This window comes from Crocodylus siamensis, chromosome 3 (genome assembly GCF_052110815.1).
Source record: "Crocodylus siamensis isolate JL-2025a chromosome 3, ASM5211081v1, whole genome shotgun sequence".
In the NCBI taxonomy this organism is placed as follows: domain Eukaryota; kingdom Metazoa; phylum Chordata; order Crocodylia; family Crocodylidae; genus Crocodylus; species Crocodylus siamensis.
The window spans coordinates 84,014,824-84,038,356 of record NC_143397.1 but is presented as its reverse complement, the minus strand read 5'-3'; the positions used below and the strand labels follow the sequence as shown (position 1 = coordinate 84,038,356).

The window sequence follows — 23,533 nt, the reverse complement described above, 5'->3', positions numbered from 1 at the left end:
GCTTGGAGAGCAGCACTGCGTGGTAAGTCTTTTGTGGGGAAGAGACAGAGGGGAGGGAAGGGACAGAGGGGCCAGATCAAGGCCCCCACAGTGAGGGAGGGAGTGAGGCTGGGGCTTGGACAGGGGCAGGCACTGCACAGCTGGGGCAGTGTGTGGGATGGAGCTTTGAGTGGTTCATCCAGGGGGACGCAGGGAGGGAGGTGGTGGCTCTTGCTGCTGCCTGTACATGTGACCCCTGGATCTGTGAATGGGGTAAGGGTAGGCTGCATGCTATGCGCTGGGGCCAGGGGTGGCACTGGGCTCTTCCCAGCATGGGGCCTGGGCTGGGGCTGCTCTTGGGGTGGGTGGTGGCAGTGCTGGGAAGGGAAGTTACGTGGAGCTATGGCAAATTCTGGGGTGGCCACAGCCCACCCCATAGCCATCCTCCCAGCACCTCTGCTGCCCACCTCAGCCCACCCCCCTCCCAGGAAGGCCCTGGTGCTGGCCCTCACTGCAGGGGCTGCCCCCCATGCCCCTTCCCCCCAATAGACTTACCAGCCAGATTCTGCTGGGCTGGCCAACTGCTGATAATGTCAATTTTCCTTTTATTGGTGCCAATACGATATGGACTAAGGTATCTATGTGTCTGTAGTCATCGTGTAACTTATATGAAATCCTGGCTGTTTCAATGTGAAGGCAAAGGACTAATTCACAGTATTGGGGCTCAAATTTTACCCATCATGAACACATGTCTATAAGACAATGATAAGTTATCTCTTTTACTGGTCATATAGCAATATCAATAGGGAGGAGATAAATCTCCTTAGCCATATCAGAAATTCTCTGAATTTACTTATCTCTGAGGCCTGTGGGGAAAAAAAAGAGTGGTGTCTGAAGGGATGAATTTTGTAGCTTTACTCTCACCAGGGTTGATAGGAGGTTTGCCTGAAGTGATTTAACATGCGATATTGTTAAGCTGCTGTGATATTAGGACATGAAGAAACAAATGTCATAATGTTGTGCTATCACATTGTGCCCTCACAGTCTATGAATTAACTTTCATTTTTTAAAATTGAGTTTTAAAAGTCAAGTATAGTTTAAAAAAACAAGTCTTAAGTGAAAAGGAAAATATGTTTTTAAAAGTACGTGTTTAATTAGTTTAAAAAATGGGACTGAGTACTGCTGCTACTTATATTAATTGCTGGAAGAAATAGCATCTTTGCTTAGGCATCTGAACATGAAACAGGCAAGAGAAGTAACATTTCCTGTCAGCTCTTTGTCAGTTACCAAAAGCCACACAATTACTTGGACCAGAGAAGAGAAAAATCTTTTCCAAATGTTGAGCTGGCAAAGATGCTTTGGCTCCCCATTTCTTCAGCAATGACTCTACTGATGGCTCTACTGATGGTATGTCAGCAACTCTTTGATATAGCACCACAGCAGTCAACCATCTCACTCTGGTTTATGGCCACACTGCAGACCTCTTTGCTAAATCCTATTTCCCTTTAAGAGTCTAACCGGAATGTACCTATGCACAACTGCAGTTTGTTTGGCACTTATGCACAATTTGTGATTCAGATCTGTATGCACAAGCCTCCAAGCACCCACTGAGTATGCCCAGTCAGTGTGCGCTCTGACCAGGCAGTTGTACAGTGAAATAGGGTTGCCTGAGTACACTCTGGGTCTGGTGAAAATGCATACTGGAAGAGGTACCTGTAAGACTGGGGTCACGTCTACAAGAGATGCTGACTGCACAGTAGCCTGCAACTACTGCGTAGTAGCATTTTGTGTCAGAAAACATGATGCAATGCTGCTGTACAATACTCTTGGGCTACTTTTCATGACAGTCATCATCATGAAAACATTGTTTGGTGGTGCTGCTGTGCAGTAACTCTGGTTACTGCGCAGTCATTTCATACTTGTTTATACAAGTACAAAATAATTGTGCAGTAATGACTGTGCATCCAGAGAGTAGACATGGCCTGGGTATATCCCAAAACTTTAGTCATGGACAACCACAATTGGCAGGTGCTAAACAGAGGAGGGCCCTCCTGCTTTTTAGTGCAATAGCCCTGTGATTAGGGAACTTGCTCAGGGAGTTGGAAAACTGGATTTTAGGCACCTCTTATCCAGAGATGGCTTGAATCCTGCTTTTTCCTGCTTCCTGGAAAAGCACATTAACCCTCAGGCCACAGATTTGGCATTATTAATCCTCCATTTAAAGCTGGCTTTGTGGGCAGGCAAGACAGGATAATGGCAGACAAGGGGGAAACGGACAGGCCAGAGGATGTGGGGCTCAGTGTTATGGTTATTGCCTTGGAAGGGAGATGGCTCTGGGTTTTAGCCTAGGCCTCTGCTCCTAATGGGTTGGAAACTTTTGTTATGTTGATTATCCATTTTAATCAATCTGTATTAAAAGGCAAGGTGTAATGGGCCAGTTTCAAGAGGAGGGCTGGAGAAAGGCCTTGGCAATACCTATCCCAGTTGTTCTCAACCTTTTTGGATTCAAAGCATTGTTCTGTTGGCTCAGGACAGCCCTCAGACTCAAGGCATCCCTCAGAAAATGGCAGCTCTTAGATTTCCCTCATGTTTTGTCTATAGAAAAATTATAGAGCAATTCTTCTGTTGCATAGAACTCAGAAAGACTAGAACAGATCAGAATGTTTTTGAAGCTATGGCATCCTATTTGAAATTTCTGGACTGATCTTGTGAATCTTATGTAGGTGTTGGCCTGCTGAACAGACTAATATTGAGTGGAACCCTTCAAAGGATCTCCTGATTCCCCAGGATGCCATTTCACCCTGGTTGAGGATCACTAGACTAGCCCATGGCCTGGTAGTTAATGGACTTCATTAAGTAGCAGAAGGTGCAGATTCAAAACCCCTCAAAGTGAGAAGGGCCAAGAAGTTGAGTGTCCTGTTTCCTATATAAGTGGCCTAACCACTAGGCTATTGTGGTAATACATGGGGGGACTGTTTTTCACTTCATTTTTGGCAGGTAAACACATAGGGTGGAATCCCATATAGTATGTAAGTGCCACAGGCTGAAATTACACTGCTAAATTTAGGCAAGTAAACAACATAAGATTTACTGGCTTGTCCCATGTTCTGGTACTGGAGAAACCCTTTAAGGGTGATCTATGTGTTGACTTAAGCATCCCTAACACATCTTCTTCCTTCATTGTTGCTCCCACACTGAGTGATTGTTCTTACAGCTCAGGTCTGATCAAGGTCATGCGTCTTGGGCTAGTTGAGACTAACCCTCATGGGTCAACCCTAAATAGCAGTGTAGACATACCCTCAATTACTCAATTGTTAGCTTGGAAATCACTGCCTTTCTCACTTCCTTATTCTTTCCTGCCACAAATTATAAAGTGGCTAGTTTAAAAGCGTATAAGGTATTTTCTATTTCATAACATATGCATAGGGACCTACTTAATTCTTGATTTTGTAGATTTCACAGAAACTGCAAAATCTGCATCTCTCTTCAAAATCACCTTAAAAAATCCCAACTTAATAAAAATAAAATACTGGATCCTCAGTGGGAGCTAGTGGTCCTCATTGCCTTGCAGCCTGGCCAGATGTTGAAGGCATCAGCAGGGCAGTACAAAGGGCTGCCAAGATGGTGTCTTCCCCCTCATCCATTTTCCCTCCTGGGGCCTCTTCTCCACTGAGTGGTGAGGGGCAGGGCCGCTGGGGAATGCTGGTAAAATTGGCTCTTCGTGCCATGACCAAACCACGAAAATTTCTTTGTCTTACCGTGACTTAAGTTGGTTGGTACATATGCATGATGCTTCTCCCATGCTGCTGCTTTGATGTTCATTTCCATTAAAATATTCCATTTGTGCCAGCCATTATTTTATTGATTGCACCTCATTTGTACACCCAACCTGTGCACACATCTTTAGCCTTGTTCATTTTGATTACCCCAGCTATTCTATTTATTACTACTGGCTGTTAGGCCTGGTAGGCTGACCTGAAAGGAGGTCAGCTGACCTTAGAATCATAGAACTATAGAAATTAAGGTTGAAAGGGAAATCAGGAAGTCATCTAGTTCAACTCCCTGCTCAAAGCAGGACTGTCTGACAAATATCTCTGTCACTTGCACACCTGTAGGCCATTGCCTGCCGGCTGACTCGTGTGAGATGGTTTCTAATTTGGAGATCCACACACCCACACTTTTCTGCTGCCACGACTTGGTGTTAAAGGAGTTGGTTCAGTACCTGGATGTGTAGTCCCATTAGTCATCCCATTGTCATCCCAAGGAGGTCCTACGTTCCTGAGGGCTCTGCCACCCCTACACCCTTGCCCGTTCCACCGGGCTCTGATCAGCTGCTTGGTCCTGCAGCATGACTTCCATCCCAAGCAGAAGAAAAATAGAATTAAAAAAAAACAAACCCAGCACTCCTGGCCTGGGGTTATGATTCCAGTTCCTTTTAACCGAGCGAAAACCAAAATTGACTTTCGGGAGGTCAGTCCCTCTCTTTGTCCCCTACCCATGCTTGGGAGGCTCTTCTCAAGCCTCTTATTGAGGTTGTCATGATTCCCCTCATCCCATTAGGTGCATTTGTGACACCATTTTGGTGTGCACCACTTTTAGGGACTTTACAGTACCACAATTCTATAGTGCCCCTCTACTAGGGACTTTACGGTACAAAAAACTCTGCTGGGCTCCACCGGCTGGGTGTGGTAACAAACAGTTCTAAGCACCCCCAGGTCAGCAGTCCTCACTCTAAGTTCCCTCCGGGGAACTCGCTCTCTGCAGGAGTCTCCTACCAGCTCTCCACGTTGCTCTGACTGTTCCTTGCAGTGTGCGTCGGCTCAGTGCTCCTTCTTCCAGTTCTACGCTCCCCCCTCTGCCTGTTCCGGGCTCTTCTTTATACCAACATTGGCGCTCACAGCCCCTCCCCTCCAGAAACATCTGGGTAAGGAGGGTTTCCGCTGGGCTCTTTGGGGCTGTGGGTCTGGGGCTACTGCCCCTTTGTGAGCCCTTGTGCTTTTGAGCCCTGTAACTCTTTCTCTCTCTCACACTGTCCCCAAGCACATCATGCCAGCCAAGGGTTTGTCTAGCCAGGTCTTAAAAACCTTCAAGGATAGAGATTCCACAACCTCTCTGGGTAATCTGTGGGTGGACCTGTTCCACTGCTTTACTATCTCCCTAGTGAGAAAGTTTTGCCTAATATCTAACCTAAGCCTCCCTTGTTGCAACTTGAGACCATTGCTCCTTCTTCCATCATCTGCCACCACTGAGAACAGTCTAGTGGGGGGCTCAAAACTGGACACAGTACTCCAGATGTGGCTTCACCAGTGCTGAATGGAGGGGAATAATCACTTCCCTCAATCTTCTGGCAGTGCTCCTTCTAATATAGCCCAGTAGGCTGTTAGCCTTCCTGGTAACAAGAGCACACTGGTGGCGCATATTCAGTTTATTGTCCACTGTAACCCCCAGGTCCTTTTCTCCAGAGCTGCTGCTTAGCCTATTTATCCCCAGCCTGTACTGGTGTATCAGACTTCAAAAGGGATAAGAATAAGCTTAGAGGGAAGAACTGGATGTGTATCTAAATACTTCATTAGGAGAGAGTAAGCCTAGTCTTTTGGTTTGACGTAAGCCCAAGAAACTTTTCGGGTGCTGGGTAAGTTGTAGTAGCTGAGAATTTACCTGTAGAGATGGAGAGTGAAAGGTGATCTTGACTGAGATGAAGATCTTGATTTGGACATTCCTAGATGGTACAATGTAGTGCTTCATAGAAGTACATGAACTAGCTTAGGTGATACAAGCAGCCTAGCTGCATTAGTGTAGTCTCTCCCTGGGCTGCCCAGGGCTCATTAGTTGGGGTAAAATGCCATTACATTGTTTTGGTACTTGAGCTAGCTTGGATAGAGGGCACCACCATGTGCTTTGTAGGCACATCCTTGTATTGTGGTTCTGTTGGATTTTGGCCAGGGATTCTGTCCCCCTACAAGGGGCTTATCTGTCCATAGTAACTTGGCTGGATTATCAGTTCATATGTATAGTGTATGCAGGGAAGCTGAGGTAAAGAAACTGTGTTACCAGGTGAGTCTATCAGGGTGTGTGGGACACTGAACCAAACCTCAGGAAATCAATTAGCTTAATGGAAACATTCCTAGAAAAAAAGCTTTCTTAATGTTTCTAGGAAAGCATGATTAAATTCTAAATTTTTTGCCTAATGTATAGCATCATCTTGGAATGGGGGAAATGGTGTTATACCATGTAAGGTTACAGATTTGCTAAGTGGCAGAAAATAAAAGTATCTAATCCATAAATTGAAAACTGTCTCACTTATTTCCTATAGACTTGGAGTAATGGTAATTAAAGCAAGTTTTCCAAGTTTGCAACTGATGCTTAATTGCAAAACAAATATACCAGGTAGGGACAGGAAGCCAGAAGTGGAAGGATTTATAACACTTCAGTGGCAGGGCTTGAAGAAAGTTATTTAGTTAATGTGAAGGAAATGGAGGAAAGAAGAGATAAAAAGGTATTGAAGAGATTATTGAACATGGAATGCTGAGGATGTGTCTGGTTATAGGTGTTGATATTCCCATTTCTCCTGAACAAGAACAAGGCTACGGGGCTTGCATTGTGCAAAGTGATCCAGCAACTGTTTAACAGTTTATTGCAATACTGTGCAATGTATTAGAATTGGAATGAAGAATACAGAACATAGTCAAATTGCAAGTGGAATTTAAGTGAGCAAAATATAATGGAGAAATGTTTGAGGCTAATCCTCATACAATATGCCATAGAAACTTTAAGATAAAACTGAAATGATCATAATGACCTTAGTATGAAATATCTATTTATGGGTGGGTATCTGAAAATGTGAATTCTCTGAAGCAACTTTACAGGTGTCAGTTGCTGTCACTTTTTAAGAAAGCAGACCTTTTCCCTCAGTGAAGGCTGCTTTCACAATAGTGTATCATGACTTCTAGCGAGGAGGCTGAGACGCTTGAGAAAAATAAAGACTGAGAAGGAACACAACAAATAGGAGTGCCATTCATTGAACCATAGATGAAGGTTAGGTCTCCAATCATGCTTTTCATCCACATTTCATTTCCTTTTGTTGAAAAACTGGTTTGCCTAAAGGTGACACAAGAGTAGAGTTACTTTATCAAATTGATTATCAGTTGTAGATCAAAATAAAACTAATACGTACCAGAGATGAGGAGGAATAAAGGAGGGATTCATTTGCCACCACAGTTCTTTAAGAAGCAGGAATAAGTGTTTTACATTGTATAATTTAGGGAGCAGCATTATATTTTATACTTGTAATGGTCTATAAACACCAAATAATGGCTTTTCCTTCAGGTTTGGTATCTAAAGCAATTTCCTTATTTATTTTCACTGTTTTAGCACTTGAACTGGGGAAAAAAAACTAGAATGAAGGGATATATATGTATTAAACAAACATGAAATCAAATCAGCTTAGACTTTCAGGAATTTTTATTGCTGGAAAGGAGGTTTTAAGCTTGTTTCTAGTGATGTCTGTTTAATATTTAGAGCACTGAATGGGAAAATGCAGATGTTCTTCCTTCCGGTAAATCAAAAAAGACTTCTTTCCATGCTCCTTTATTTGGTGTTTGCTGCAGACAGCTTCTTCACAGACACCATTCTTTCCAGCAGAGGAAGTTGTAAAGGAATTGTTTTTTTCTTTTCCACAAAGTGTAATAAAAATTCTAGATGGCGGTCACATGTAGTTTTCCCTTTGTGATCAATTGGAATCTTGTACATAGTGTAAAACATTTCTGGACATATCACATTTTTCTGCCAAGGATTGACCTCTGCTGCAGGTTTCCAAATTTAGAGTCGGCCTTATATCTCAATATTGCACACTCCATGTACGTCAATAACTCTTTAAAATAGGATAGAAGGCAACCAAGGAAAAATACTCAAGAACTTTTAAGAATGCGACTGTCCTTTTTCAGATTTCCTCAGATCTGAAAGGAGAACTATAGGATCACAGCGTTTAAGTATCTGAGAGCAAGCTGCATTGTGCAAATGTTTATGGTGATGAGTTGGAGTTTGCAACCATGAATGAAAGAGACCACTTTCAGATCCCCTGGCTTAGAGTGACTGCTGAACAACAAATGATATCAGGAATCAAAAGCTTTACCAAAGTTGATCTCTCCAGAATGGTGGAGAACAACCAGAAAGGTTTAACTAGCATTTTCCAAGCAATGAGTGCCAGAAAAAAAAAGAAAAATGGCTAAAACTTTTATTTCTGACAGCAGCTGGCTCTGAAGTATTTGGTATTTTAATAGTTTTCAGTTAACTTAGGCAAAGGAGACTCACTATGAAACTATACTGCAGACATTTGAAGAGTAAAGCACTCCATGTAAATGAAACACATGATTATTTCTCTTTAAACAGAGCACAAAAATGTGAAATCAAGATGAGCTGATGACTGATCTATGGCTTAATATTCATTCTTGCAATTGGTGGTGAAGTTAATGGAGTTCCTGATAAATTGCCCAATTGTGAATAAAATACTTAGGCTAATGGAAGGCCTAAAATTAACCCTTGAGAAAGCATTTAGAATGACCCAAATAAAGGCAGTCACTCAGTCCAGATAGTACTTAGGATAGTGGACAAGGCTTTGATAAGTGGATATAATAGAGAACCCAAAATAACACAATGAAAAAGACCTGAGGCAGAAATGTAAGAAAATCTCAGGATCAAAGACCACAAAATCCTGTGCACAGAATAGTCCACAGCATGGTAAACACTATAAGCCAAGATACTGCTGAGCATTTGAAAGGAAAAATAAAAAGCCTTTACTGCAATTGACTATATCACTTTGGTAAAGCTTGTGAATACCACCAGAGTGGGCTCAGCATGAACAATAAGACTGTCAACACTATCTGCCCTAAGAAATTCTTCATAAGGGCAAGGAATAACATTGTAGCACAAGGGGAATGGACTATTAACCTAACAGCAAAGGGGATGCTGATTAATTTAATCTGGACACAGGTGCATGTATTTATATGGTGCTGGAAATGGTGGGATTAGCACTGAAAGAAAAAACCTCCAATAGTACAGGGTAAATATGTAGAAAAAGAGTACACTTTTCACTCCCTAAAATGGGGGGCGGAAATCTTTGAAGGGATGGTTGATTCCAAATATTTTTCTATGTTTGATGGATCCTAACACCCTGATGGGTGCTGTATGTTGAATGCACATTAATATGCACTCTGTTTTTCTCTTTAGGAGATATAGATGGTGTTACCTCATTCCATCATCCAGATTACATTTGACACTCTAGGGGAACATCTACACAAGGAGTAGATGACTAATTAGTGGATACTAGACTAATTAACTGTACAGTAAATGTGTGTTTGCATGTGTGCCCCTACTAGGCTGGAGGAAATTAATTTACTCTGCAGAAGGATAGTACTTGTAAATACTTGTTAATGTTCTAGAAGATACTAAATTCTAGGTAAATGGAGTTTTATTATGGGAGATGCTGGAAGAGTGTAACCAAAGCCTCTGAACAGCTAAGAAAAGAGCCAGTGTTGCTGGTCTAAAAAAGAAATTGTAATGGATCCAACAAGCCTCAGAGAGGAGGTAACACAAAAAGATGTACAGGTTGATCCCAGTACCTCATAAGACAAGAAAGAGGAACATAGGTACCTTGAAATGTAGAAACATTTTTGTTTCTTGAAATGTAGAAACATTTGTGCTGAACTAGAATCTAGAATGTTTCACTAGGCAAAGATGCTCCATGAATATGGGATGCAATATAGAGTATAGAAAACTGAACGAATTACTGGACTAAGCCCCAGTCCTGTACTACTATGATGGGAAATATAAAAGTTGTTCATAGATACCTTTAGGGAAAGTACTGATGCAGCTCTCTTGTAAAAGTATGGACAAAACTAGAGACCAGTAGCTTTATGTATTATATATTCTAATGAAACCTGAATATTAGGGGTGTGTGAAGCAGGCCCTATTTGATTCGGATTTGGATTTGGCCTGAATCAGGGACAGTGATTCAATTTGTTGATTCTGCTCACGGTCCCTGATCCAGTTTGGCCAAATTCGAATCTGAAGATTTGATGCTGATTTGGAGATAAAGACAACCCATGTTCCCCAGGCTCAGCAATCTGGGGTGCCCTCCCTCAGACCCAGGAGGCACCAGCTGCGGAGCAGGGGCGGATGTGGGGCACACTCTTGGTTCATGTTCAGCTTATTGAGCACCGTAACCCACAGGTCCTTTTCTGCAGAGCTGCTGCTTAGCCAGTCGGTCCTCAGCCTATACTGTTGCATGGGATTGTTCCTTCCTAAGTGCAGGACTTTGCACTTCTCGTTGAACCTCATGAAATTTCATTTAGTCCAGTCCTCCAATTTGTCTAGGTCTCTCTGAATCCTAGCCCTACCCTCACAGCGTACCTAGTACTCCCCATAGCTTGGTGTCATCTGCAAACTTGTTGAAGGTGCACTCCATCCCATCTTTCAGGTCGTTGATGACAATATTGAGCAAAACCAGCCCCAGGACCGACCACTGGAGTACTCCACTTGATATCAGCTGCCAAATAGACATTGAGCATTGACTACTACCCTCTGAGCCCAATGATCCAGCTAGTTTTCTAGCCACCTTACAGTCCACTCATGTATAAGTACCTGGCCTAAGTTTCTGCAGAACAGTTGGAACAAAAGCGGGAGAGGAAGAATATAAAAGAGAGGAGCTGAGTGTTTAGCCCCCCTCCTTGGAGAACAGTCTACTCCTAAGCTCCTATATCCTCCTCTTTCAGGACCTTCTTGCTTCTAGTGTTTTAGTCTATATGAATCAGTCCTCTGATATGAATACTTATGTCCTAGCTGAAGAACAAGCTTGCCACAAACATTTCTGGGCATTCACACTGCAGAGCCAGACACATATTATATATACCTATATCCACATTGGTACTTCAGGTACAAGAGTTATGCTCCAGGATTTTTAAGAGTATCTGAAGATTCTTAGCGTTAACTCGGTTCACTTTAAGAATTGGTTTCTTGGAGGAGAACATGTCAATCTTTTCAGAGCTTCTGAGCAGTTTTCTTTAATTCTCTAGTTTAGCCAAAGCACTTCTGGCTGCATACCTTGCTTCTATCCATTGCAGCCAGCGGGATGAGCCATGGATCTAGTACACATTATGAGGAGCTGTTTCTGCTTGTGCATGCAATGCTCCTGTAGTAGTGTAAAGGTTCTGTGAGATGGGGCGTGATATTTCAACAGCAGCTTCTGACCTGTAAAAGATATTCAGACTTAGAGCAGAGTAAATTCATGCCAGGCCAGAGACTTGGCCCTGCATCTGCGATAAAGCAGAATCTGTATCTGTACAGATTGGGTGGGATAATATTATCATGTAGAAATAGGAGGGCCAGCAGTGATTCCAGAACTGCCACAGGAGCTTGACTCAACAACTGGATACCATAGTAGAAGCACCATAGGGGCGAATGGGAAGTGAACACAACAGAAGGCTGCAGGAATTATGGGGCAGCTTTAGGTCAACTTAATGGGAAGACAGGTATATGTGTCTTAGCTGCTTCCTGACTGCAAAGAGGGGCAGGAGGAACAGAGGTCATAAGAGGTATGCAATGCATGTTTTAGCTTCCACCTGCATCTGAGGACAAACACAAAGGTTCCACATGCATATATGCATGTGGAAAATTGTTGTGTGTGTGGATGGTTAGAGTATGTATAACAACTCAGAATGATGCAATCTAGATAGGCCCTTAAGAAGACCAAGGGCAGAATAGCTATTTTTGGCTGACAATCTACTCTTTCCCGTTTCTTCTATTCCCATTCCTACCTCAGTGAGATGGCTCATTGGATCAGATTCACACTTTACAAATTAGCCTCTTTCCATATACAGCATAGAAAAAAATGACAAAAGTATGAATTCTTGCTTTTTCGGAGATTTGTTTCATGGTATTTCACTTTTTTTTGAATACCATGCTTTATTTGGGGAAAAATATAGTTTTAAGAGAGAGACAAGAAAATTATGACGTGCTTAGTTCTGATGCACTGGCAATTTAGGGTTTGTGTTATTGAGCTTAAAAATAACCTATATGCATTAGATGCTATTTTAGTATAATGTAAAAATAATGCTTGTTTTAAATCCATCTTTGTTATTACTATATACAGTACTTTATCTTTGTTGTATGAGTTTAATTTTCTGACCAAAAATGCACATCTCTGTCAGGATGGGGTTTCAATATGATGTTCCTCTGACATAGCCATTTTAAAATCATTCTTCAAAATAGAAGGTGTAGCAAGCCTGGGGTGCCTTGGGTAGTCTGTTGTTTTCTGATGTCCATCCTTGGCCTGCTTACCTCTCTGGCCATTTGGTATACTCTCCCAGCTCACTTGCTGTGCTTTGATGTTACAAATTATAAATGCAGCCGACTGTCCTTGATTAACTAGGTTGCTGGTCTGGAACTCCTTCTCTGCTCAGGAACACTTTGTTTCCTTTTCTGTCCTCTTTGGGTGTGGCTGTGACCCCTAAAGAGGCTACAGGATTGGCCACAAAACTCTTTAGAAAGTCCTTTGAGCTCTTGGGCCTTCAGCAGCCCCACAGAATTTGCTTGCAGCCCTCAGGCCTGGCTACAGTTTCACATAATTCAGGTTCCTCTCTCTAACTAGGGATATCATATTTCCAGTTCCAAAAAAGAGGACATCTGTCAGGGGGGTGGGGGGCGGGGGGAAGATATGATTGTCAAGGGGTAGATTCTAAATGTTACAGTAAAGAACGTGTTATTGCCTCAGAAAATAAATGTAAAACAAAAATAAAGTCACAGCCCCTTGGTCCTGCTGATGCCTCTCACTCCTAACCCATAGTACTGTTGGTGTCACTGGGCATAACCCTAGGTAACTCAGAGGGATGGAAGACCACGAATGTCGATGAAGCCCCTCTACTCTAGGCCCAGGCGAGCCAGGCCCCGCCCCCCGAACCTTTGTAACCCTTTCTTTGAACTTTTTGTAACCTCCTGTAGTACTGGAAAACAGGATGAGTAGCAGGCAAGCTGAAACTCCCTAAAAACTGTTATCTGTGGAATGCAAGAACACTGCTCAGAGAAAGAAGAGAGGAGGGAAAGGGGGATGAGGGGGAGGCCAGTTGGTGGAAAACTACTGCAGAAAGTGACCAGGGTATAAATATACACTGTTGCAGGGCTAGGGGCGCAGGATTTGAGACAATACAGTCTCCCTGCACCTTTTACTTGAGCTCAAATAAACTCTGTTTACTTCTCCCCCCAGTGTGTTTATTGGTGTGACGCACACCGGGCAACGAACCCAATTGTTGCCTCCCTCAGGCACCTTGTGCCGGCAACAGTTTTTGGCGCCCAACGTGGGGCTCGAGGCTAACATTTCGCCTTGCCCAGATCCCTCCTGGGGTCGATGAGTTGCGGCAACAACCGATGCCCAGCGCGCACCAGTGGTTTCATCGGGGGCCTCGGCAGAGACGTGGTCTGATCGACCCCAGAGGGCACAATGGTGCAATGCGCTCAAGTAGTGGAGAAGCGATCGTGGGCGACGGTGTGGAACCGGTCCCTCAGACAAGGTAGGATAAGCTCAGCAGTCTGAGCATTGCCCATTAAGACCTGGGGATGCCCAGTGTCTCCCTGTAGGACCTGGGGATGCCCAGTGTCTCCCTGGAGTATGGGGCAGGGACAGAGTACGGTTGGCAGGGCACGGTGTATACCCTTAGAATGCATTCTGACTAATTGGAAACTGTTTAAGTCAGATCTAATGACTAAAAATAATCTTAAAAGGTTCTGTACAGTGGAATGGCCTCACTATCAACTGGAGGATCAAGAAAGGTGGCCTCTGGAAGGGTCAATTAACTATAATACAATCCTCCAATTACTCCTGTTTTGTCAGCGGATGGGTAAGTGGAATGAACATTTGTATGCACAATTGTTTATGGCTTTATGGAACAAGACAGATATTTTGCAGAAGAGTAATTTGACTCCGATAGGATCAGTAGTTGTTAGTGTTGAGTCTCAGCATTCCCCCCCATTACTGTAATGCCAGAGTCGGTGTCCCCTTCGGCTTTAACACCTCCACCATATAAAGATCAGATGCCCCCGGTTCCAGAGATTCCTCCCTCAGTGGGATTTTATCCTTTACCTACTGAAACTGTAATAGCCCGGCCTGGGGCAGATGGGCGTGCAGCCCAGACCATCCAAGTATACACCCATGTACCTTTTAATCCGGTGGACCTGGCGGCTTTTAAGGCACAGGCTGGAGAATTTTCAACTAACCCAAGTAAGTTTATCTCTGTCTTTGAGGGATGTTTAGCTAGTCACAAGCCTGATTGGGATGATTGTAATATCCTTATGCAAACCTTATTATCTGAAGTAGAACGGAATCAAGTTATTTCCAAAGCAAGGGAGGAAGCACAGCGGAGGCATGAAAGGGATCCCGTCAATGTTCCTGGTCCGGCAGATGTGGTTCCCCTAGCAGACCCTAGATGGGAGCCTAACAACCCTGTGGATCATACCCGTCTTACCTCTTACAAAAAAGGGAAGACTTAATGGGTATGTCTGTAGCACAAATCCTGGAAACTGCAAACAGAGCGTATACCCTCAGAAAGGAAAAAGAAGAAAAAAGACAAGTTAGAATGCTAGTAGCAGCAGTACAGGCTGGAGTCAGAGAAAGGCCACAAGAAGGTAGGAGAGGCAAAAGTATAAGGGGTCATGGGTGCGGGCGCCCTGGCCCACAAGAAAAATGCCTGGGACGGAACCAGTGTGCCTTATGCCGGCAAGAGGGACACTGGAAGAATGAATGCCCAGAGAAAGGGAGAGACTGTACTCCTGTAATGGCAGCGGAAGGACAGGAGTAGAGGGGTCAGGGGAAATGGATCACCCCACCCCCGGAACCCCGAGTAAAAATGCGGGTGGGGAATTCAGAAATTGATTTTTTGGTAGACTCCGGGGCAGCACGGACCGCTATAAATCAACCTCTTCAACTTCCCGTAGCAGACTCACCGTGGTAAGTGCCACGGGAAAAAAAGACTCAGTGCCCAGTGTATGCTCCTGCAGAATGTGCTCTGGGAGACCGGGGTCTTTCTCACAAATTGGTCTACCTTCCAGATTGCCCAACACCCCTGCTAGGACGAGACCTGCTTTGTCGATTAGGTGCATCACTGCATTTTACCCAGGATGAAATAACCCTCGCATTGCCCCCTGAAAATGCATGGATAATGACCCTTGCGATTGAACCCTCGGCTATGAACGCCCCCCCGGAGTGGAACCAGTGGGAAGACCAGGTATACCCTTTGGTGTGGGCAAGGGGGGTCCCTGGAAAGGCTACACATCAAACCCCCATTAATATCCAACTACTGCCGGTAAAAGGTCCGGTACGAATCAAGCAGTACCCAATCAAAAAGGAAGCCAAAGAGGGACTGCAGAAGACTATAGACCGTTTCCTAAAGTATGGCATACTGCAAGAGTGTCAGTCAGCTGGGAACACTCCTATCTTGCCTGTACTAAAGCCTGATGGCACATATCAACTGCTGCAGGACCTAAGGGCAGTTAATGAATGGGTTAAAACCATTCATCCCCTCGTCCCAAACCCGTATACCTTGCTGGCCTCCATAGGGGGGCAGTATACTCATTTCTCAGTTCCTAATTTGAAAGACGCTTTCTTTACAATTCCAGTTGACACCCCCTCTCAGGAGATATTCTCTTTTGGATGGGAAGACAGAAAAGGGTTAAGAAACAACTTTGTTGGACAGTATTAGCCCAGGGATTTAAGAACTCTCCCACCCTTTTTGGCCAGTCCTTAGCTAAAGACTTGGAGGAGTGGAATAATGAGCATGAAGTTCTCTTGTTACAATATGTGGATGATTTATTAATTGCTGCTGTAGATTTAAACTCTTGCCTTAATGCCACTGTAAGCCTCCTGAACTTTATTGGACTTCGAGGATATCGGGTGGCTCGAAATAAAGCTCAAATTGCTCTCTCCGAAGTATGATACCTGGAATTTCACATAAGACAGGGGGAGCGCCAGCTTTCAAGTGAGCGAAAGGAAGCTATATGCCAGGTTCCCACCCCAAGCAACCGTAAGCAGCTCAGGGCGTTTCTCAGCATGGCAGGTTTTTGCAGAATATGGATCCCTGAATTTGGGCTATGGGCAAAACCACTATATGACTGTGTAAAAGGGGCAGACCATGACCCCTTTTATTGGACTTCAGAAGCCGACAAGGCATTTAAAATACTAAAAAGGAAACTAATGGAAGCCCCCACCCTGGGTTTACCGGACCTTTCTAAACCTTTCCAATTGTATGTGTATGAATGAAAAGGGATGGCTCTGGGAGTGCTTACTCAATTGTTGGGGGTGTGGAAATGTCCCGTTGCTTATTTCTCCAAACAGCTTAATCCAGTTGCCAAGGGATGGCCAGCATGTTTACGAGTAGCTGCGGCAACTGCCCTAGTACTTGAGGAAGCTGAAAAGTTAATACTGGGAGGAGTCGTGCAGGTGTATACCTCTCATATGTCCAAGCTCTGCTAGACGCGAAGGGGGGTCTCTGGCTCACTCAGGCTCGGATGGCTCGGTACCGAGCTAAGCTGTTGGAGAACCCTAAAGTAACTCTGCAAACCTGCCCCTCCCTCAACCCGGCTACTCTCTTACCTGAAATGGAAGAACAAGAGCATGATTGTTTAGACATCATAGATGCACAGTACTCCAGCCATCCAGACCTACAGGATCAGCCACTTCTGAATGCTGATTGTGAGTGGTACACTGATGGCAGTAGCATTGTTGTAGAAGGGCAAAGGAGGGCAGGTTATGCTGTTGTGACCCTCTATGATGCTGTTGAGGCCAAGGGTTTGCCCGCCAGAACATCTGCTCAACTTGCTGAACTGGTGGCCCTGACCCGGGCCCTAGAACTGTCAAAAGGGAAACAGGTCAACATCTATACTGACTCTAGGTATGCTTTTGGAGTACTGCATGCCTATGCTAGCCTATGGAAACAAAGGGAACTGCTGACAGCCCAAGGCTCCCCAGTGAAGTATGGACCCCAAATTCTCTGACTCCTGGAAACTGTTCAACTTCCCTCAGCAGTGGCAGTAATGCACTGTAAGGCTCATCAGAAAGAGGATCAAGACGTAGCCAGGGATAACGCCCGGGAGGACAGAAAAGCTAAAAATGCTGCCACCCTAAGGACACCAAGACCTGCTGACACCCATATGCATGCCCTCATTCCATCAGTGGGGGAGCTCCCGAATCCCCAGTACTCGTACAAATCAGACCCTCAAGCGTCATCTATCAAAGATCTGCCAAGAGGCCTCTCTGCAATGGCTTGATGCTTTGCCCCTTGCTCTGCTTCGCATCCGTGCCCTCCCCAAGGGAAGATTAGGGCTTAGCCCCTTTGAAATTATGTTTGGAAAGGCATGGCCTATGAATGGGATGCCGGTTCTAGCAGGGGAGTGGGAAATAGAATGTAATATTTTGTCATGGTATATGTGCTCTCTGTCTGCTGTTCTTTCTTCTCTCCATAGGTACACTAAAGACTCGCAGCCTCTTCTGCTGGATGCTCCAGTCCACTTGTTACAGCCGGGGGATTCCATGCTCATTCGTACCTGGAAGGATGAGCCCCTCCAAGAGAAGTGGAAAGAACCTCACACTGTCCTACTAGTTTCCCACACAGTGGCAAAGGTTGACAGACACAAGAACTGGATTCATCATGAGACAGATTTGGCATAATCTTTCTCCCGTTGTATAGAGTGGGCCGGTTAGCCAAGCTGTATCGTCAACTTTCTGCGTTTCTTACAAAATTTGCCAATGACACTTTAGCTATTGAAAAGAGCCTTAACTCTGAAATTTATCAACTTCGTTTATTATCTCTTCAAAATCGTCAGGCTCTAGATTATGTTTTAGCATCTCAGAGGGGAGTATGTGCTCTAATTGAGAACAAATATTGTACTTATATTCCACAAAATTCCCAAGATATTAACAAACACATTTTGCTGGAACAGGCTTTTAAGCAGTGGAAAAGTCAGGAACGTAAACCCACTGTTTTTGATTCCCTCTGGAGCTGGTTGCCCAAACTCGGAGGCCTAGGAACGGGCATCCTTCACCTCCTGGTCACTGGTGTTGTGTTGTGTTTAATTACCCTCCTCTTATTTGCATGCTGTAGTGCCCTCCTGCGCAAAGTCTGTGTATCCCCCTCCCCGAGCACTTCACTATACCCCTGCATTGAAGATCCCAGTTCCCAAACACTTAATCGTCTTTTACCTTCAAAATATGAGAAAACTCAGCCAAAACTTTGCCAAGTATTCTCAAAGGGGGGAGTTGTTGGTGTCACTGGGCATAACCCTAGGTAACTCAGAGGGATGGAAGACCACGAGTGTCGATGAAGCCCCTCTGCTCTAGGCCCAGGCGAACCAGGGCCCCCCCCCCCGAACTTTGTAACCCTTTCTTTGAACTTTTTGTAACCTCCTGTAGTACTGGAAAACAGGATGAGTAGCAGGCAAGCTGAAACTCCCTAAAAACTGTTATCTGTGGAATGCAAGAACACCGCTCAGAGAGAGAAGGGAGGAGGGAAAGGGGGATGAGGGGGAGGCCAGTTGGTGGAAAACTACTGCAGAAAGTGACCAGGGTATAAATATACACTGTTGCAGGGCTAGGGGCGCAGGATTTGAGACAATACAGTCTCCCTGCACCTTTTACTTGAGCTCAAATAAACTCTGTCTACTTCTCCCCCCAGTGTGTTTATTGGCGCGATGCACACCAGGCAATGAACCCAATTGTTGCCTCCCTCAGGCACCTTGTGCCAGCAACAGTACCCCATGCCCCCGGGCCATGCTGCTGCCCCTCACTCCAAACCTGCAGCCCCCTGGTGCTGCCAGTGCCTTGCACTCCTGATCTGCAGCCCCTTGCTCCCCTCAGCTCTGCTGGGGGGGCCCCCAGTTTCCCCTGTCCTGACTGGGCCAGAGCATGGCAGCTGGGTGGCTATGGCTCATGCGGGTGGTGGCAGAATGAGTCTGGTCCTAGCGCTGGCTGGAGGAAGGAGGAAGGGAGACCTGTGGCACTCCCCCACCCCGGGCTGGGGCTCCTGTGCTACACTAGGCAGCTTGGGCATGACCCCCCAGAGCAGCATTTCCTGGCTGCTTCATCCCTGCAAGCAAGGGCAGTGACCCAGGTGCCACCAGCTTGGCTATGCAGCTCCCTGCTGGCCCCCAAAAGGTCTCCCCACCCCTTACCCTTCTCATCCACACCCACACCACCATGCCATAGCCCCAGTGCCCAGCCATGTTCCCTCAGCACTGGCAGGCACACCCCACCCCCTGCCACACTCATACCACAGACAGTCCCCAAGCCCTGGCCCCTCCAACCCCTGTTCCCCATTGACTTACCTGCATGCAGCTGCCAGGGCTGCTCCCACCACCCTGACTGGCTGTATGTCAGCCATGTGCGTGTGTATGCACAACTGCATGTGATACCACCTGCCTCCAATCACCCCAAGCAGCTCCTTGCAGGCTGGAAGGCTGTCAGCCTGGAAGGGGAAACCCATGCTTTCCCCCTTTAAAGAGGAAAATCTGCTTTTTTCTGCAGCAAACGGAAAACCCAGATCCCTGGGAAACACGCATGCCACTAGGGCAATGCAGTTCTACCAGCATCACTGTTGAAGAAGGACTAGCAAAACAAAACCCCAGACATTTGTTCATATTTAAAAAAACTGCCTGGACAGAGATCAGAGGACCCAAAAAGAGGACATATCTGAGAAAACCCAGACGTATAGTAACCCTATCTCCAAGAGTTCACACCCCTTAGCAGTTTTTAAAGATAAATTTGCAGTGCCTTCCTCAAACACCCTCAGCAGCCTCCATCCACCTGATGGCTCTCTCCTGGGTCTCATTAGCCAATTATTTTGGTCAGCTGTAGACATTCTCCAGTTAGGCAGGCACCCCCCTGCTTGGAGTCCTGCAGCTTCTGGGCTCTGTGATCTGGCTGTACCTGAGGTAGGGGCAGTTGTTTCCTCCAAGGTGTTTGGATTTCCAGCAGTACCTAAGCATCCTAGTGCCTGCCTGCAGCTCTTCACGGTGCTGGAGTCTGGCAGCAGCTCATGCAGAGCTCTGGAGCTTGTCCTGGGGTAGGCAGACTGGAGGCTACTTAAAGCTGCCTCATCTCTTTGGTTTTCTCCTTCTCAGCAATGGGGTAGAAGCTTTGTTTTCCAAAACTGGTTTGATTTTCATAACATGTTTCTTATTAATTTAATGGTAGTAAAAATTAAATAGGGCATGGTTCTTACAGGATGAGGTTCAGTTTCTAATATGGTTTTGTAAAAGATATGCATCATTAAAGATCATGCATTATTTATGTGAAAGAAAAATAAAGGCATAATTACTGTACACATGTGGTTTTGAGTTAATTTCAAATGTTAAACAGAATAGTTCTTTCACTCACTGAAAGAGGTAGTAATTATTCTTATGCCTCAGCTCGTGAACACTGAAAGGGATTTTAGAGCTGTACAAAAATGAAATATTTTAGTGTTGAAGGGCTTGTGCCTGCATTTTTCCTGAACCTCTTGTCTTGAATTAGGTTTTCAAACCAGCTCTAATCTCAAAGAGAAATGCAATGGAAATTTGAATATTGAATGATTTTCACATTGGAACCAGGCAAACCTGAATTTTTCATGATAGGGTGTATGGCAGAAAGCCACATTGGTTTCTCCCCAAAATCTCTGCCCTGTGACAATGTGATAAAATCTCTGTGCTGTGACCATTTGAGTAGGGTGGGCTCATCAGAGGAGACCACACCCTTACCCTGTCTCTTTAGGTAACTTGAGCTGGCTGCATTCCTGAGGGGGGGGAACCTGCTCCCTCTGCCTACGTGACTGGTACCTGGGTGAGGGGCATCTACCTGGTGGGCTGGGATCTGTCCCGTAACAGGTGAAGTATTTCAAATTGGTTGGCTGACAGCCAACCGGGGCTGGCCTCCACTGGACCAGGTGAATGAGGTCACAGGGGCTATATAAGTTAGGATGGGCGAGGAGGCAGTATCTTTGGCCATGAGGTGAGGCAGCAGCCATAGGGGGGGGGAGGGGACAGAGGAGCATGACTATCTAAAATTGGCTCTCTCCCCCAAACTCACGAGCTAGAAACTGCCTGCCTCCAGAGGGGAAACTTCACCAGCCTCTGGAAGATGCTTGTGAGTAAGCTACTCAAAATCTGATTAGATATCTAGCTGGCAGTAACTTAGATGCGTGATCAAAAGGCTACCTCAGCCAGACTGTTTGCTCTTTAGGATTTCTAGGATATTGCTGAATCTTGTACCCTATTTTCACCTACCCCTGTAACCAATAAGGTCTTCCTTTGTGACTGGTGTGGGAGACTTATTGAGGGGTGGGTCTAAATTATGCCTAAGAAACCCCTTAGGTCTGCGGACTAAGGGAGACTGTACTTTTTGCCCCCGGACTTGGGGAAGTACCCCAAGTGCCTGTACTGGGTCGAGTACCGGTAGGACATTAGGCCTGTGTTTCCCCAAGGACACAGGGCTGGGAGTGAGTCCATTCTTGTGGTGGTGGCGGCGATGTTACCCCCAGGCTAGCGTATGTGCTCCAGGAAGGGGTCGGGCTGGACATAAGGTGCCCCTAGGGAGGCATTTGGAGCCTGGCAGGTGGTTGGATGCAAGGAGGTGGGTGGCTCAACGCAGGAGCACCCCCTACTGGCCCGCCACAGGGTGCAAAACATAAGCCAGCTCATGTTTACTCAAAACTTTTTTTTCTGAATTGTTGACAAGAACCGTAGCACATATTTGGCAAAACATGGCCTGTAGGGGTGTGTGAAATGGGCTGTATTCAATTCAGATTTGTTGATTTGGATGACTGTCCCAATTCGATTTGGCTGAATCTGAATATGAAGATTCGATGCTGATTTGGAGAATCAGTGATTCGGCCATAGACACAGCTTTAAATGTTTTTTTTTTTTACATACCTCGAGGTACCAGGTGTGGCTTGTGAATGCTGCAATGCTAGGGTACATGGAACATCCCGCAGGAGCATTGGGAGGTCCCCCATGTGCTCGGTGGTGAACATGGGGAACAGTCCACTTCCAGGTCCACCACTGAGTGCACGGGGGACTTCCCCCTTACACTCCTTCCTGGCTCAGTGATCAGTCGTGGGGGGGACCCCAGGTGCATCCCCAACCCAGGAGGCACCAGTCACCAAGCCAGGGAGCGGGTCCCCCATGTGCTCCCCAGCAGGCCCGGAAGTGGACTGGAAGTGGTTCTGGTCAACTTCTGGGTCCGCTGCTGAGCATGTTGGGGACCCCACTGCATTCCCATGGGACACTCCATCCACCTCAGCATTCACGGGGTGACTGGCATCTTTAGGTATGTAGAAAAAACATTTAAAGCTGTGTCTATGTCCGAGTCATCGAATCTTTCCAAATCTCTTTGAATTGATTTGGAGGGTTCTGAGTCAATTTAGAGAGATTAAAGGGTGTCCTGATTGGATTCGGATACGGAGATTTGGCTGCTGAATAGGGCCGAATCTCCACCAAATCAAATCAGGGACTGAAGTTTGCACAGCCCTAATGGTGTGTATTTTGAATCTGTGATGAATCCCCAAACTGGAAAGTTTTTTTGTGAGGCTACTGGTTTTGTGGAAATATTTGCACAGCTCACTTTTTCTATAAGGCTGTACAAATTCTTACCCCTATTCATAATTTAGGACAAAGTACTGTCACTTACTGGGATAAAAAGTACCAGTTCAGTAAAACAGGCATTCTATATTCCAAGAGCCTTGTGCACAGAATTATGGTCCCTTAGCAAACAGTATTCTTTAGAGCAGCGTTTCTCAACCTGTGGGTCATGACCCAAAAGTGGGTTGCAAAAATGGATGCGGATAAGTTTTTAAATAGGTTCTCCTTTAAAGGAGAAAAAGATTGGAAACTATGGCTTTTCCCTTGGAGGCTGGCAGAGGGGCTGCCTGTCCCCCACCCCCATGTCCCTCTCCACCCCATACACTGGGTGGGTAGTGGGTCAGGAGCGAAGGGCACTGGGTCAGGACTTGCCATTGATGTTTACAAAGGGGTCCTGGTACAAAAAAGGTTGAGAACCCCTGCTTTAGAGTGTCAGGGTAGTAAATTTGAGCAATTCGTTAAGTTAGGGAACTCACAGAGTTAGACTAAAGGAACATTATACAGCACTTTGCACAGCACTCACTGATGTCTCAGCTTGCAGAATTATTTCATACTTAAGTAACAAGAGTGATATTGGTATCATCAAACGTTTTAAAGAACCATTTCCTTTTTGTTAGTTCTAACCTGGATTTTGCAGCTAAACTTTATGTAAACATTTAATTAAAGTCTAAATGTAGAATCTAAAACTCTGTGTAGAACTTTCTATGAGCTGAAAGGATACCTATTCATGTGTTTCAATAAAAATTTGATATATTGCCAAGGAAGTACTTCTGCTGAAATATGAGTCCCCTCATATAAACTCCCAGCAACTCCTTCTTGTAATTAAGCAACAGTCACAAACAGTCATAGTTCAAATTGTAATAGAAGTTTAAAAACACATATGACTCCAATGGAAAGTTTTTTGAAG

General features: G+C 45.3%; 1 protein-coding gene across 3 annotated transcripts in view; it reads left to right on the top strand.

Moving 5' to 3' along the window:
* Window positions 1-20,312, top strand: part of LOC149868474 (uncharacterized) — a 106,162-nt gene extending 85,850 nt beyond the window's left edge. The window contains exons 1-4 of one of the 3 annotated variants that reach the window (XM_090038647.1): window positions 12,716-13,538; window positions 13,750-13,865; window positions 15,073-15,248; window positions 17,482-20,312. In XM_090038647.1, the coding sequence (XP_089894773.1) occupies window positions 13,396-13,538; window positions 13,750-13,865; window positions 15,073-15,248; window positions 17,482-17,490 (444 nt within the window). In that variant the 5' untranslated portion in view covers window positions 12,716-13,395 and the 3' untranslated portion in view covers window positions 17,491-20,312. Of the gene's footprint in view, window positions 1-12,715; window positions 13,539-13,749; window positions 13,866-15,072; window positions 15,249-17,481 lie in introns of those variants that run through there. The other 2 variants (XR_016441263.1, XM_090038648.1) reach the window with 2 other exon arrangements.
* Window positions 20,313-23,533: the final 3,221 nt, after the last annotated feature.